An 11077-nucleotide genomic window follows, 5' to 3' on the forward strand; every position below is an offset into this window, starting at 1 on the left:
CAGGACCAGTCAGTCCAGAGCCTGGCCCCTAGAAGAGAAAGGGGTTCCATCCCTGACTCCGGTAGGTGAGGGGGCTCTGAGGCCGGGAAAGTCGGGGATGGAATGGAAGCCTGTCTGGCAGTCTGCCCCTGGTGATGCGGTGGAACTTAGAAGGCTAGGCAGATAGATGGCTGCTGGGCATCGCAGCTTTGGGGTAACTGAATCTGGCCAGTAGTCTAACTGGGAACACCTAGGCTCCTGGATTGGGGGTGCAGGAGGACAACGGGGAGGGAGGCTGTTAAGGAATTGAGGGGTAGCCCCATCAGGACTTGACACATAAACAATTAATGTTTGAGGAGCCGAGAGGGTGGCTGGGCTCGGGTGAGGGGACGGTGCCAGGGTGTTTGGAGAGGGGTCCAGCAGCCGGGCTCCTGAAGAACGGGCAGGAGGTGTGGAAGCGATCCCAGGCAGCTCTGATGTGTGCGGAGCGTCGGGAGGGCCGGGCGGCCTGCTGGGAGTTGGGAGTGAAGGCCCGCATGGGGGACCTGCACCAAGAGCCTCGGGATCTGGGGCCTGGAGAGGCGCCCGGCTGGAGCTGCCTGGATTTCGGCTTCCAGACACCACCGCCACCAGCCGGCAAACACCCTCCGCCTCAGTTTCTCCCACCCCCACCGTCCCCTCCCCCACCCATCCAGGGGGCGGGGCCAGAGGTCAAGGCTAGTGGGTGGGATTGGGGAGGGAGAGAGGTGTCGAGCAGTCCCTTGGAGAGCCCTCGTTTTCCTAGGCCCCCGGCTTGGGGCGCCTTCCTTCCCCATGGCGGGACACCTGGCTTCCGACTTCGCCTTCTCCCCCCCGCCGGGCGGTGGAGGCGATGGGCCGGGAGGGCCAGAGCCGGGCTGGGTTGATCCTCGGACCTGGATGAGCTTCCAGGGGCCTCCCGGTGGGTCAGGGATCGGGCCGGGGGTTGGGCCCGGCGCCGAGGTGTGGGGTCTTCCCGCGTGCCCTCCGCCCTACGACTTGTGCGGAGGGATGGCCTACTGTGCACCTCAGGTTGGAGTGGGGCTGGTGCCCCAAGGCGGCCTGGAGACCCCTCAGCCCGAGGGCGAGGCGGGAGCCGGGGTGGAGAGCAGCTCCGGGGGGGCCTCCCCGGAGCCCTGCGCCGCCCCCGCGGGCGCCGTGAAGCTGGACAAGGAGAAGCTGGAGCCGAACCCAGAGGAGGCGAGTGAGCTGCTGGGGGCGGGCGGCGGGGGCCGACCGCGCCGGCCGGGGGCGGCCACGCGAGGGGAGGTGGTCGCCTGCAGCTGCCCGGGTCGCCGACCCAGGAGGGGAGCGGGCGAGGGCGGCGCCCCGGGACGCGTGTGTGGCGGCTGCAGGCCGCCCTGAGCAGGGGCCAGCTGGGAACTAGGGGCTGGAATTTAGAGAGAACCGCAGGTGAGGGCAGGGCGGCCTGGGGCAGTCGGAAGTTGGCCTTGCTTCCCCCCTCGGCCCTTGTCAAGTAGGCACTTCCACTTCCTAGGTCTGACCTGGGTCGGGTCACTCATTACCAGCCCAGCACCAGACCCAGCTTGGGGTTGGAGCCCCTTCTTCTACCCGGATCCCTTCTTGAAAATTTGAGCTTGATCAGATCCAGGATCTCCGCCTTAGGGTTAAGTGTGGCCTGAGGGTGAAAACAGTGCTTATCCCAGGGTTATTGTTCCTGAAAGTCTAGGGTGTGACTGGTTTCTGATAGAAGCTACTGCTTGGGCTGCGTGGATGTGTGGAGTTTGGGTTTACCCTCCATCAAGTTTAGGGCTTGTCTTCCCTTGACCTCTGCCTTGGGCCCAGTGAGTCACCGTCAGGCAGAGTGCACACCCTGACACCCCCTTGTAGAGAGCTGGAAACACCAATTTCGACCGTAATTCCATAAGTAGTGAACAGGGGGAGAAAAGGGGAAGAAGTCATCTCCAGGCCATTCCCCAAACGTAGGGTTTGCTGAGGGAATTGAAGACTTCCGCATCCAGCCCTGCTGGGGACTATTAAGGATATATCTTCTAGTCCGAGGAAGAGACAAGTGCAAGCAATTAGAGATCAAGTACTAAACCTTTAGACCTCTTCGAAGGAGGTGTGATTGGTTGCAGCTGACCGAGTAGCCCTAGACTCTTTGCTCGAGGCGACGGGCTGAGCCTTGAATGATAATGGCTGCCAATTGTGGTCCATTTCCTAAATGCCTGGCTGTGGGCTCAGTTTCTACATCATTATCTCATTAACCTGCACAAAATCTCCTCGGGAGGTATTATTAGCCTATTTCACGGGTCTTAACTGCTAAATGGTAAAGCTCCGATTTGAACTGGGGTTTACCTTATTTCAAATCCCCAAAATATGATTTGGAAAAGCCGAGATGGGGACAGCTGACGTTTATAGGTTTGCGACATTGGTTGAGCAGAAGTTGGGAATGGAAGTTACCTTATTTGAGTTTGATGTGATTGATGACCCTTGAAATACTTCCCTTAGGTTTTCAGGACTGCATAGAGGCCTGGCTGCTCTTCTCCATCTTCTGGCCACTGGCCTTCATTGGAGAGCTTCAGGGCTCCATCTATCAACCTCTGCTCTGTCTACCTTTCATCCACCCTCAAGACTCAAATATCTTCTAGACATGACCACCGCATTTTCTGTCTCCTGCTGGGATGGCTCCCTGCACTGCCCCACCCTGTCCATCTCCCAGTAGCTTAAGGCCCAAACCAGTCATCCTCATTCCTTTCACATCCTTACATCCAATCCTTTGGACACACTGCTATCTTTACCTTGGATATACATCCTGAATCAATCACTTAGAGCCATCCTGGTCCCAGCCACCATTATGCTGGGATTACTGCAGTTGCCTCTTTAGTCTATGGTCAATACATCAACTGGAGTGAACATTTTAAAATGTGAGAGTCAGATCATTTCACTGCACAAAACCCTTCAGCGGCTTTCCATTTCTCTGAGTAAACCAAAGTTACGGCGGCAGCTCCAAGATCTGCTCTGCTCACCTCTGTGACCTCATCAGCTCCTCTTCTTCCCTTTCCTCAGTCCTCTCACCCTGCTCCGGCCATGCTAGCTTTGCTGCTGGCCTTGCTGCTGGCTTTGTTACTACCAGGGCCCACACACCTCAGGGCCTTTCCACTTTGCTCCTTCCTTTTGCTCAAACATCACCTCTGACTGTCTTATTTAAGACTGTCACCTTCCCCGTAATTCCTTACTCTGCTTTACTTTTTTCCATAGCACTTCTAACATACTGGATAATAATTATTTCATCACAATGAAAGCCCCTTGGGGCTAGGTTTCTTTCTTTTCTTTTTTTTATTAAAAAAAATTTAACTATTTGGCTGCGCCGCCATGTCTTAGTTGTGGCACGTGGAGTCTTTTAGATGCGGCATGCAGGCTTTTAGTTGTGGCATGTGGGATCTAGTTCCCTGACCAGGAATGGAACCTGGGCCCCCCCTGCACTGGGAGTGTGGAGTCTCAACAGCTGGACCACCAGGGAAGTCCCTGGGGCCAGGGTTTTTGGTCTACTTTGTGTAGCCACTGGTTTGCAGAAGGTGCTCAATAAATATGTTGAATTAGTCAATGAGGATGCTTTTATATTGCAAAAAGATACAGTTAAAAATAAGGGATAATCAGATTTTTAAAAACTGGGCACTAACTATATACAAAGCATGTTATTCATACCTCGTATGACGGCTGTTTTGTAGTGTGTTTGTGAATGTGCATGCTTTGTCATAGTTTGTGGGACCCTCAAAGTAAGCTGGAAAGAGTATATTTGGAAAGAGAACCGGAGACATGGTGCTCTGTATCTCTACACTCAAAACTTCCTCAAACTGAGGTAATACTAGAGTCAAAAAGCTTTTGTGAGTGTTAAAGAACTAAAGGGCAGGAGCCCCCTTCATAACCCGATAGATGTTCTCATTGAGGCCTGGGCTTTTCTTTCCATTATCAAATGATGTTCTGCATCTGATGGATGTGTCACTTTCTGGGGTAAATGACATTTGTATATAGTTTATTTCTACTTGTTAGGTGGGCAGCCTGGAAGCAGAGATACTCCCATAGACTATTTATTCCTTGGGGCCCAAATGGAAGGTGGGGTGGGGTGGGTAACTGGTATGTTTATGTTCTTACATGTCCTCTGCCTTTTAAAATGCAGTCCCAGGACATCAAAGCTCTTCAGAAAGACCTCGAACAATTTGCCAAGGTCCTAAAGCAGAAGAGGATCACCCTGGGATATACCCAGGCCGATGTGGGGCTCACCCTGGGGGTTCTCTTTGGTGAGTCTCACCTAGCATGTTCTGACCCACAGAACACAGGGACCACATCTCCCCTGGAAGGAACATCCCTGAATTTGGGCCTTTCCTCCCCACCAAGGGAGTGAGAGAAGGGTGTTTCTACCCTCTTTAGGGGTGAGGGTAGAGGGGAAAGAGATACCGTACTTGTGTGGGATCTTGGGAGGGCAGGAAGAGGTGGCAAGCCCTGGGTCTTGGGGTCGAAAGGGCCCTGCCTGCTGCCTCACCTTGCTTCTTTCAACCCACCTCCCCAGGGAAGGTGTTCAGCCAAACGACCATCTGCCGTTTTGAGGCTTTGCAGCTCAGTTTCAAGAACATGTGTAAGCTGCGGCCCCTGCTGCAGAAGTGGGTGGAGGAAGCTGACAACAACGAGAATCTGCAGGAGGTGAGGGTGGGAGGGATGCATAGGGACCTGCCTGGTCTCAGCCCGATTTCCACTGCTTCCATCCGTGGCTGGCAGCTCTCCCTCTTGGAGGCAGTGGTCCTCGATGGGATGGAATGCAATTCCTCAGTTCTGCTGGGAGAAGGTCCAGGACCACGGGTCTAAACCCAGCATTCCGGGATCTCTTGTGGCCCTGGCGCCAGTCAGTGCTCCTGAGCAGCTGGCTCTCGAGTCACTGACCTCATGGTGCTGCTCCTCAGCAGGTTCGAGGCCTGCCCTCCCACCTCCTTCCTTGTCATCTCCTCCCCACCTGCCCAGATATGCAAGGCAGAGACCCTTGTGCAGGCCCGGAAGAGAAAGCGGACGAGTATTGAGAACCGAGTGAGAGGCAACCTGGAGAGCATGTTCCTGCAGTGCCCAAAGCCCACCCTGCAGCAGATCAGCCACATCGCTCAGCAGCTCGGGCTTGAGAAGGATGTGAGTGCCGCTGTCCGCATCCCTGTGTGCTCCGTCTCCTTCCCAGTCACACCTCCCAGAGCTAGGATCGAATGTCCCTCTCCCCTGTCTTCCTCTCCCAGGTGGTCCGAGTGTGGTTCTGCAACCGTCGCCAGAAGGGCAAACGATCAAGCAGTGACTGTTCGCAACGAGAGGATTTTGAGGCTGCTGGGTCTCCCTTCTCAGGGGGACCAGTATCCTTTCCTCTGGCGCCAGGGCCCCATTTCGGTACCCCAGGCTATGGGGGTCCTCATTTCACTACGCTGTACTCCTCAGTCCCATTTCCTGAGGGTGAGGCCTTTCCCTCGGTGTCTGTCACCACTCTGGGCTCCCCCATGCATTCAAACTGAGGTGTCTGCCCTTCCCAGGAATGGGGGTAGAGGAAGGGGGACAGCTAGGGAGAGAACCCTGGGCTTCGTACCAGGGCTTTGGGATTAAGTTCTTCATTCACTAAGAAAGGAATTGGGAACACAAAGGGTGTGGGGGCAGGGAGTTTGGGGGAACTGGTTGGAGGGAAGGTGAAGTTCAATGATGCTCTTGATTTTGATCCCCACATCACTCATCACTTTGTTCTTAAATAAAGAAGCCTGGGACCTAGTAGGTGGATACTTTTGTCTTTGGTTTATTCTCCTCTAGTTACTGAAGAGTGGATGGGGATAGTTAATAGTGGATATTAATAGCTCTCCCACCCAAATGACCCTGAGACCAAGGATGCCATTTAAACTGCCCAGAGTCACAATGTCAGAGGGAGATCTGGGATTGGATCCCAAGTTTATACGTAGAGGGCTCTTATAGGTGTGAGCTAGTTCTTAGGAGCCTGTGACGTGGGGAAATTGGAGGTGAACACCTTATTTTTGCCCAAAGATGCAGTTATTACATAGCCCATTCCCTATTAGGAGCTGGCTTTTTGCTTTTCCCCACTCTACTCTGAAAGTCCTCAGCGGCTTTGTGCTAAGAAACCAAGTCTTTTAGGTACTCATTTCTTCTGCATATCACCCCAACCGGAAACTCTACTTTGTGCTTTCTTGATACCTGGGTCCATTTTGTTTCCACTTAAGGTTTTTGCCTACCCTGTCTGTGACTCACCAAAACTCCCAAATTTTAGTCCTGCCTCTGCCACTTCCTAATTAGGGCCCTTGCTCTGGAGCCTTTCCTCAATGTGTAAGAAACTTGGGTTGGTAAGTCTAAGTAGAGGAGGAAGGGGATGGATATGCAGGTACAATAGGATAGGTCAAGATAGGGCTTTCCTAATAAGAACTACAGAAATGCTACTTTGACAGTATCTTGGCTTGGCGTACGACTCTCAGAAGAGAATCAGTGTAGCATACGTGGGTTACGTTGATACACTGGACCAGGTTGCCATCTGTTGTAGCTGGTGTCTCAGGTTTTCTCTTCTTGGTAGTACTGGTGAACCTTGTAAAAGTTCTGCCACCCTCATGAACTTGACCAAATCCCAAGTACCTTATTTTAATGGCAGTAGATCTGTTGTTTGTTGTTGTTGTTTTATAAATATTTATTTTGGCTGCTCCAGGTCTTAGTTGCGGCACGTGGGATCTATTAGTTGTGGCGCGTGTGGGCTCTTAGTTGCAGCATGCGGACTCTTAGTTGAGGCATGCAGGATCTTTAGTCGCGGCATGTATGCGGGATGTAGCTCCCCAACCAGGGATCGAACCTGGCTGCCCCGCATTGGGAGCTTGGAGTCTTACCCACTGGACCACCAGGGAAGTCCCAGATCTGTTTTCTTTTAAACTAGAAACTGTAATTACCTGGATTCCTTTTTTCCTGTCTTTCCACCTCCAGCTTACCTCATATATTTGTACCTTTTCAGCGAGCAGGTTTGTATTTCTCTGCCTTGTCTGCTCATCTCCTCCCCTAAGAATCTGAATTAGTTTTCCAGACGTTACCACTCCATTCTCTCAAGAATTGGAAAGCAAGGAGTATCAGACCCACAAAGAGTAAGTACCTTGGAGTATATGAAGCTGCTCATTCTTTATTTGGAAATGGAAGCAAAGCTCTGAAAAGTCAGGTCACAATCATGGGGATCAGCGGCAGGACTGACCACAATGTAAGGGAGTTTGGGGGCTGTGCCCTAGGTTTTCCCAGAGATGCCTTAGGCGATGCCATCAAGAACATTTAGAACTTGCTTGTTCAAGTCTGAGGCTTATAACTTCCCAGGCATGACCTCTGCAATTGATGGGTTCTCTTGACCAGACATTCTAGTGTCCATGACAACAAGGACCTATAGCTTGTGACAAGCGGGAATTTCCAGCTCACTGGCAACTTCCTGGAGGCAGCAATATCTTTGGCAGGAAGCCATCTCTTCTGTTACCTTGGCCATGAGGGCCCGCTCCAGGCCTTGAATTGATAATCCATAGGAATGGACCCTTCCCCTGTAGTTATTCCCTCCTAGAGAGGCAAGGGAAGAAGAGGGCATCTCTTAGGACCCATTGGCACCCCAGTGTCCACCCATGTCCTGGAGGTGCCAGCTCTGTCCTCTGGTGCTTTGGTGGTGGGCCTTAGGTCTGGATGCCTACACGACAGCCTGGGCACTGGAAGTCGGCCTCCCTGGCAGCCTGGATGCTGCAACCAACACAGGCCACATGGAACCAGATGTCACAACCATCACACTGAACCCAGGCTACTGTCTCTTCTTGGGGTAGGCAGCAACAAGGGGCTGCACAGTGCTCCCCGCCCCCAACTGCAGGAGGAGCCCTGGGGTTGCTCACTGGGTGTTTCCGAGGACGCCCACGTCGATTTCTGAAGAAAGTGACACAAAAACCAGGGTCACTGGAAACCTGCAGAAGCCTAGAACTTTCCCCTGGATAACTGCAGAGTGAACCTATATAGATTCATTAGACTAAAGGTGAATCTGGTTAGAAGAACTAACCCAGGTCTTGTCATTCCAACCTCTGTTCCATCTCCCATCCCCATCCCCCAAGCAGAGAGCTACCTCCCAGCCTAGGGCTCTAAAAGAATCAAAAGTTAGTGAAATAACGAGACAAAGTTCTCTCCACTTACCCACTGGGTGTCAGTGGGGTTTTCTCTACACGGAGTTTCTTCCTGGGCTCCATAAGGACTGGTGGGGGGCTCTTGGGAGCCTCTCTCTCATCATCCAGTTCTGCCAACACGCGGTGAGCTGATTTCCTCCGGTTTCTTGGGGGTGGGACAGAAGGGGTTGTCCCCACTTCCCCAGCTGGAGTGGGAACAGGCAGGCTCTGTGGCCCACCCCCACTCCGTGAGAAGGTGAGGGGCTGGGAGTGGAGCTTGCTGAGGCTGCCAATGGAGTTGAGGATCAGCGTGGCTTTGGGGGCAGGGGAGAGGGTGCTGAGGGGGCGCTGTGGAGCCCCCTGGGAGGGCAGCATGGGCCGGAAACCAACCCCGGTTCCCTCTTCTCCCCTAGACCGTGGGGTAGTAATGGCAGCAAAATCTTGAGGTTTGACTCGGACTTGCTGAAACAAGTAGAACTCTGAGGGGCTGGTTTCTGGGGGCCCTTCAGGGCCAAAGGTCAGAAGGTCACCATCACTCAACTCCAGCCTGTGACCCCTTGGGAGTCGGACATTATTGACCAAAGTCCCTGTTGATTGTGGGGCACCAGACAAATACAGAGAACGACAAAAACAAATGACAGGTCAGAAGTGGAGAAATCTGGTCCTGTCTGGTTTTCTGGGGAACATGAGGAAGAACATGACACCTGTCATCAAATTCTCACATTCTAAATCTCCCAGCAGGTGACATCAGATATGAAACTCCTTGTGAGTTGGGAATGGGTTTATTTTTCTTATGCCCTCCCCCAGGGCACATGGAGGGAATGAACTCCTTCCCTCAATTCACTGAGGTCCAATTCTCAGAGATGCCCACTTTCACTCAGTTCCAACTCAGTACTAATCAGCATAGCTCAGACTGGGTTCAAATCCAAGCTCCACCACTTACCAGCCATGTGACCCTGGACAAGTTAGCTTCTTTATGCCTTATTTTCCTTGTCTGTAAAGTGGGGTATTTGTGCTCACCTACATTTAATGCCCTTAAAATGTTCTTGTCTCATAATAGTAAGCGCTAAATGAATGTTGGCCACTATATCCAATCCCCACAGCACTCCCCAAAAACAGACCTTACAAAGATTTACATTCTACCTAAGAGGAAACTAAGATCTAAAAAGGTGAAGTGACAGGCCTGAGTGATACTGCCAGGTGCCAGTAGCAGAACTGAGATGGGAACCCTGGCCTTCTGAGGCTGACTTAACTGCCTCCAAGTCAGGGAGTAAGACACATGTCCAGATCATTAAGACATAATTCAACATGTAACTGCCCTAAGCCAAGGACAAGGTGCCTAAACAAATCTGGAAACTTAGTCAAGTCTGAGCTTGTCCCCCAGTGGCCCCAGAACAACCCCACTGATACTGCAGGCCCCGGATCTACCTCCCAGCCCCTCTAAGAGCTAAACAGGGTCAGCCCCACAAATATCTGACACTGCACATTTCTGGTGGGAAGACAGGTCTGGATGCCAACCATCCATCCAAACTGATGGCGAGTTTGGGAGGCAGGCAGAGTCCCTGTGGAGACTCGGTCATTCCAGCCCAGAACTGCAACTGCCCAGGCATAAGGCTGCTCTGCTCACTCCTCACCTTGGCTGCTATGGTTCTCCAGGCTGACCCTCCAGTCGTCACCCCGGCGTTCAGCATGCAGCTCCGCATGGACTCCAGAGATGAAGCCGGGCTCCTGCTGGGGCCGCAGGGCCACATCACAGAGATCGGCCCTGCAGCCCAAGCGGTAGGTGCAGCCAGCCCCACTTGGGGGGTGGAAGGTGTAGAGATCGCCACCCTTGCCGCCCCCTATGCGCAGCAGCTGGAAGCAAGGCAGCATGGGCGGTGCCCCCTCCAAACCACCTCTTCCACTTCAGGAATCCATCACCTTTCCCACTCCCTGGGCCATGCACATCTGGCCTAAGTTCACTTTCCGACTGATGCAAACTTGAGCTGTCCTTTGTGCAATTTCAACTTTGAGCACACTCCCTGAGAGGGCAAATTCAGAGTGCAAGGAGCCTAGGACGTGATGCAAAATTGTCTGTCAACAGCTTTGCAACTGAAAAATGTGGTGAAGGTCCCAGTGTAGTGCAAAAATGAAGGCGTCTTGTGGCACAAAGCTGAATCGAATCCTCAGGCTGCTAAGTATTCCAGGAGCCTTCAATCTGTGCAAGGCAACAATACATTAGGCAGCTTCTAGGGAAATTCGAACTGTAGGTGTGGGGGTGAGGGTAGGGACTGCTTCTGTGTGATATTAACTTGTCACCTCTGTAATTTGGAGAAGAGAAGCTTCTTCCTGTAAAACCTGCTGATCCAAATAGAGTAACCCTCCTGCTAGCCCACGCCTCACTCTTCTGGCCAATCCCTCACTCAAAACTAGTTGGCTTGAACCCCAGTGGGAAGTGTATCCACTGTCACCCCTCAAAAGGCAGTGCAAACGGGTCTCTAACGTTCTCCAGTAAAGTGGATCTAAACCCTTGCTTACCGACTTCTCCGGTGGGATAAAAACAGAAGAAAGGGCTCCCGGGATGATGCAAGGCAAACCCAGCCTGTTCCCTCCCCGCCCCAGCCCAGGTTCGTATCTACCGCGCGGTGCAGTCTCGGAATGGTCCACTCTCCAGGCAGTACCAGCTCGGCCGGGGTTGGTGCTCCTGCGGCTGTTTGACAGCGAGGAAACCAGGGCCAGGAGGGGCGCGGCCTCCGCGCGCGGGCAGCGCCGACCCCGCCTTCGGAATTCCCGGGTCCGAACCTCCCGCCGAGCGAGCCCGCCCCCCGTGCCGTTTCTTATTAGCCATTTCGTTTGCCCTCCTCCTTTCCATTGGGCGACGAGCTGGGAGGGTCCCCGATCTCCCGCCTTCCGCTTTTTCTGATTAGTTCACAAGTTTTCCCGGGTTCCCGGAGTTGGGC

General features: G+C 53.1%; 2 protein-coding genes across 5 annotated transcripts; one reads left to right on the forward strand and one right to left on the reverse strand.

Annotated features, from left to right (window-relative positions):
• Positions 1-726: 726 nt before the first annotated feature.
• POU5F1 (POU class 5 homeobox 1) lies at positions 727-5760 on the forward strand. Its single transcript, XM_032648173.1, has 5 exons — positions 727-1197; positions 4139-4259; positions 4529-4659; positions 4975-5133; positions 5235-5760. Exons 1-5 carry the CDS (start codon positions 793-795, stop codon positions 5499-5501), a joined length of 1083 nt encoding a protein of 360 aa, XP_032504064.1. The 5' UTR covers positions 727-792; the 3' UTR covers positions 5502-5760.
• Positions 5761-7121: 1361 nt separating this feature from the next.
• Positions 7122-10876, reverse strand: TCF19 (transcription factor 19). 4 transcript variants are annotated; one of them, XM_032648177.1, is made up of 5 exons: positions 10757-10876; positions 9773-10335; positions 8170-8725; positions 7878-7908; positions 7122-7557 (listed from the first exon to the last, which is right to left on the reverse strand). In XM_032648177.1, exons 2-5 carry the CDS (start codon positions 10008-10010, stop codon positions 7477-7479), a joined length of 906 nt encoding a protein of 301 aa, XP_032504068.1. In that variant the 5' UTR covers positions 10011-10335; positions 10757-10876; the 3' UTR covers positions 7122-7476. The 4 variants fall into 4 exon arrangements, with proteins under 4 accessions (XP_032504068.1, XP_032504065.1, XP_032504067.1 ...); XM_032648174.1 differs by having other exon boundaries at positions 7122-7908; XM_032648176.1 differs by lacking the exon at positions 10757-10876 and adding an exon at positions 10656-10690 and having other exon boundaries at positions 7122-7908.
• Positions 10877-11077: the final 201 nt, after the last annotated feature.

This window comes from Phocoena sinus, chromosome 11 (assembly GCF_008692025.1).
Source record: "Phocoena sinus isolate mPhoSin1 chromosome 11, mPhoSin1.pri, whole genome shotgun sequence".
In the NCBI taxonomy this organism is placed as follows: domain Eukaryota; kingdom Metazoa; phylum Chordata; class Mammalia; order Artiodactyla; family Phocoenidae; genus Phocoena; species Phocoena sinus.

What these genes read in the sequence shown, in the direction of transcription:
- POU5F1 (XM_032648173.1), top strand. Translation starts at nt 793, where the DNA reads ATGGCGGGACACCTGGCTTCCGACTTCGCCTTCTCCCCCCCGCCGGGC. An exon ending in TGGAGCCGAACCCAGAGGAG is followed by an intron (nt 1,198 to 4,138) that starts GCGAGTGAGCTG and finishes TTTAAAATGCAG; the next exon opens with TCCCAGGACATCAAAGCTCT. An exon ending in AGCTCGGGCTTGAGAAGGAT is followed by an intron (nt 5,134 to 5,234) that starts GTGAGTGCCGCT and finishes TTCCTCTCCCAG; the next exon opens with GTGGTCCGAGTGTGGTTCTG.
- TCF19 (XM_032648174.1), bottom strand. Translation starts at nt 10,010, where the DNA reads ATGCTGCCTTGCTTCCAGCTGCTGCGCATAGGGGGCGGCAAGGGTGGC. An exon ending in GGAGAACCATAGCAGCCAAG is followed by an intron (nt 8,726 to 9,772) that starts GTGAGGAGTGAG and finishes CACAATCAACAG; the next exon opens with GGACTTTGGTCAATAATGTC. An exon ending in ACCCCACTGACACCCAGTGG is followed by an intron (nt 7,909 to 8,169) that starts GTAAGTGGAGAG and finishes CACTTTCTTCAG; the next exon opens with AAATCGACGTGGGCGTCCTC.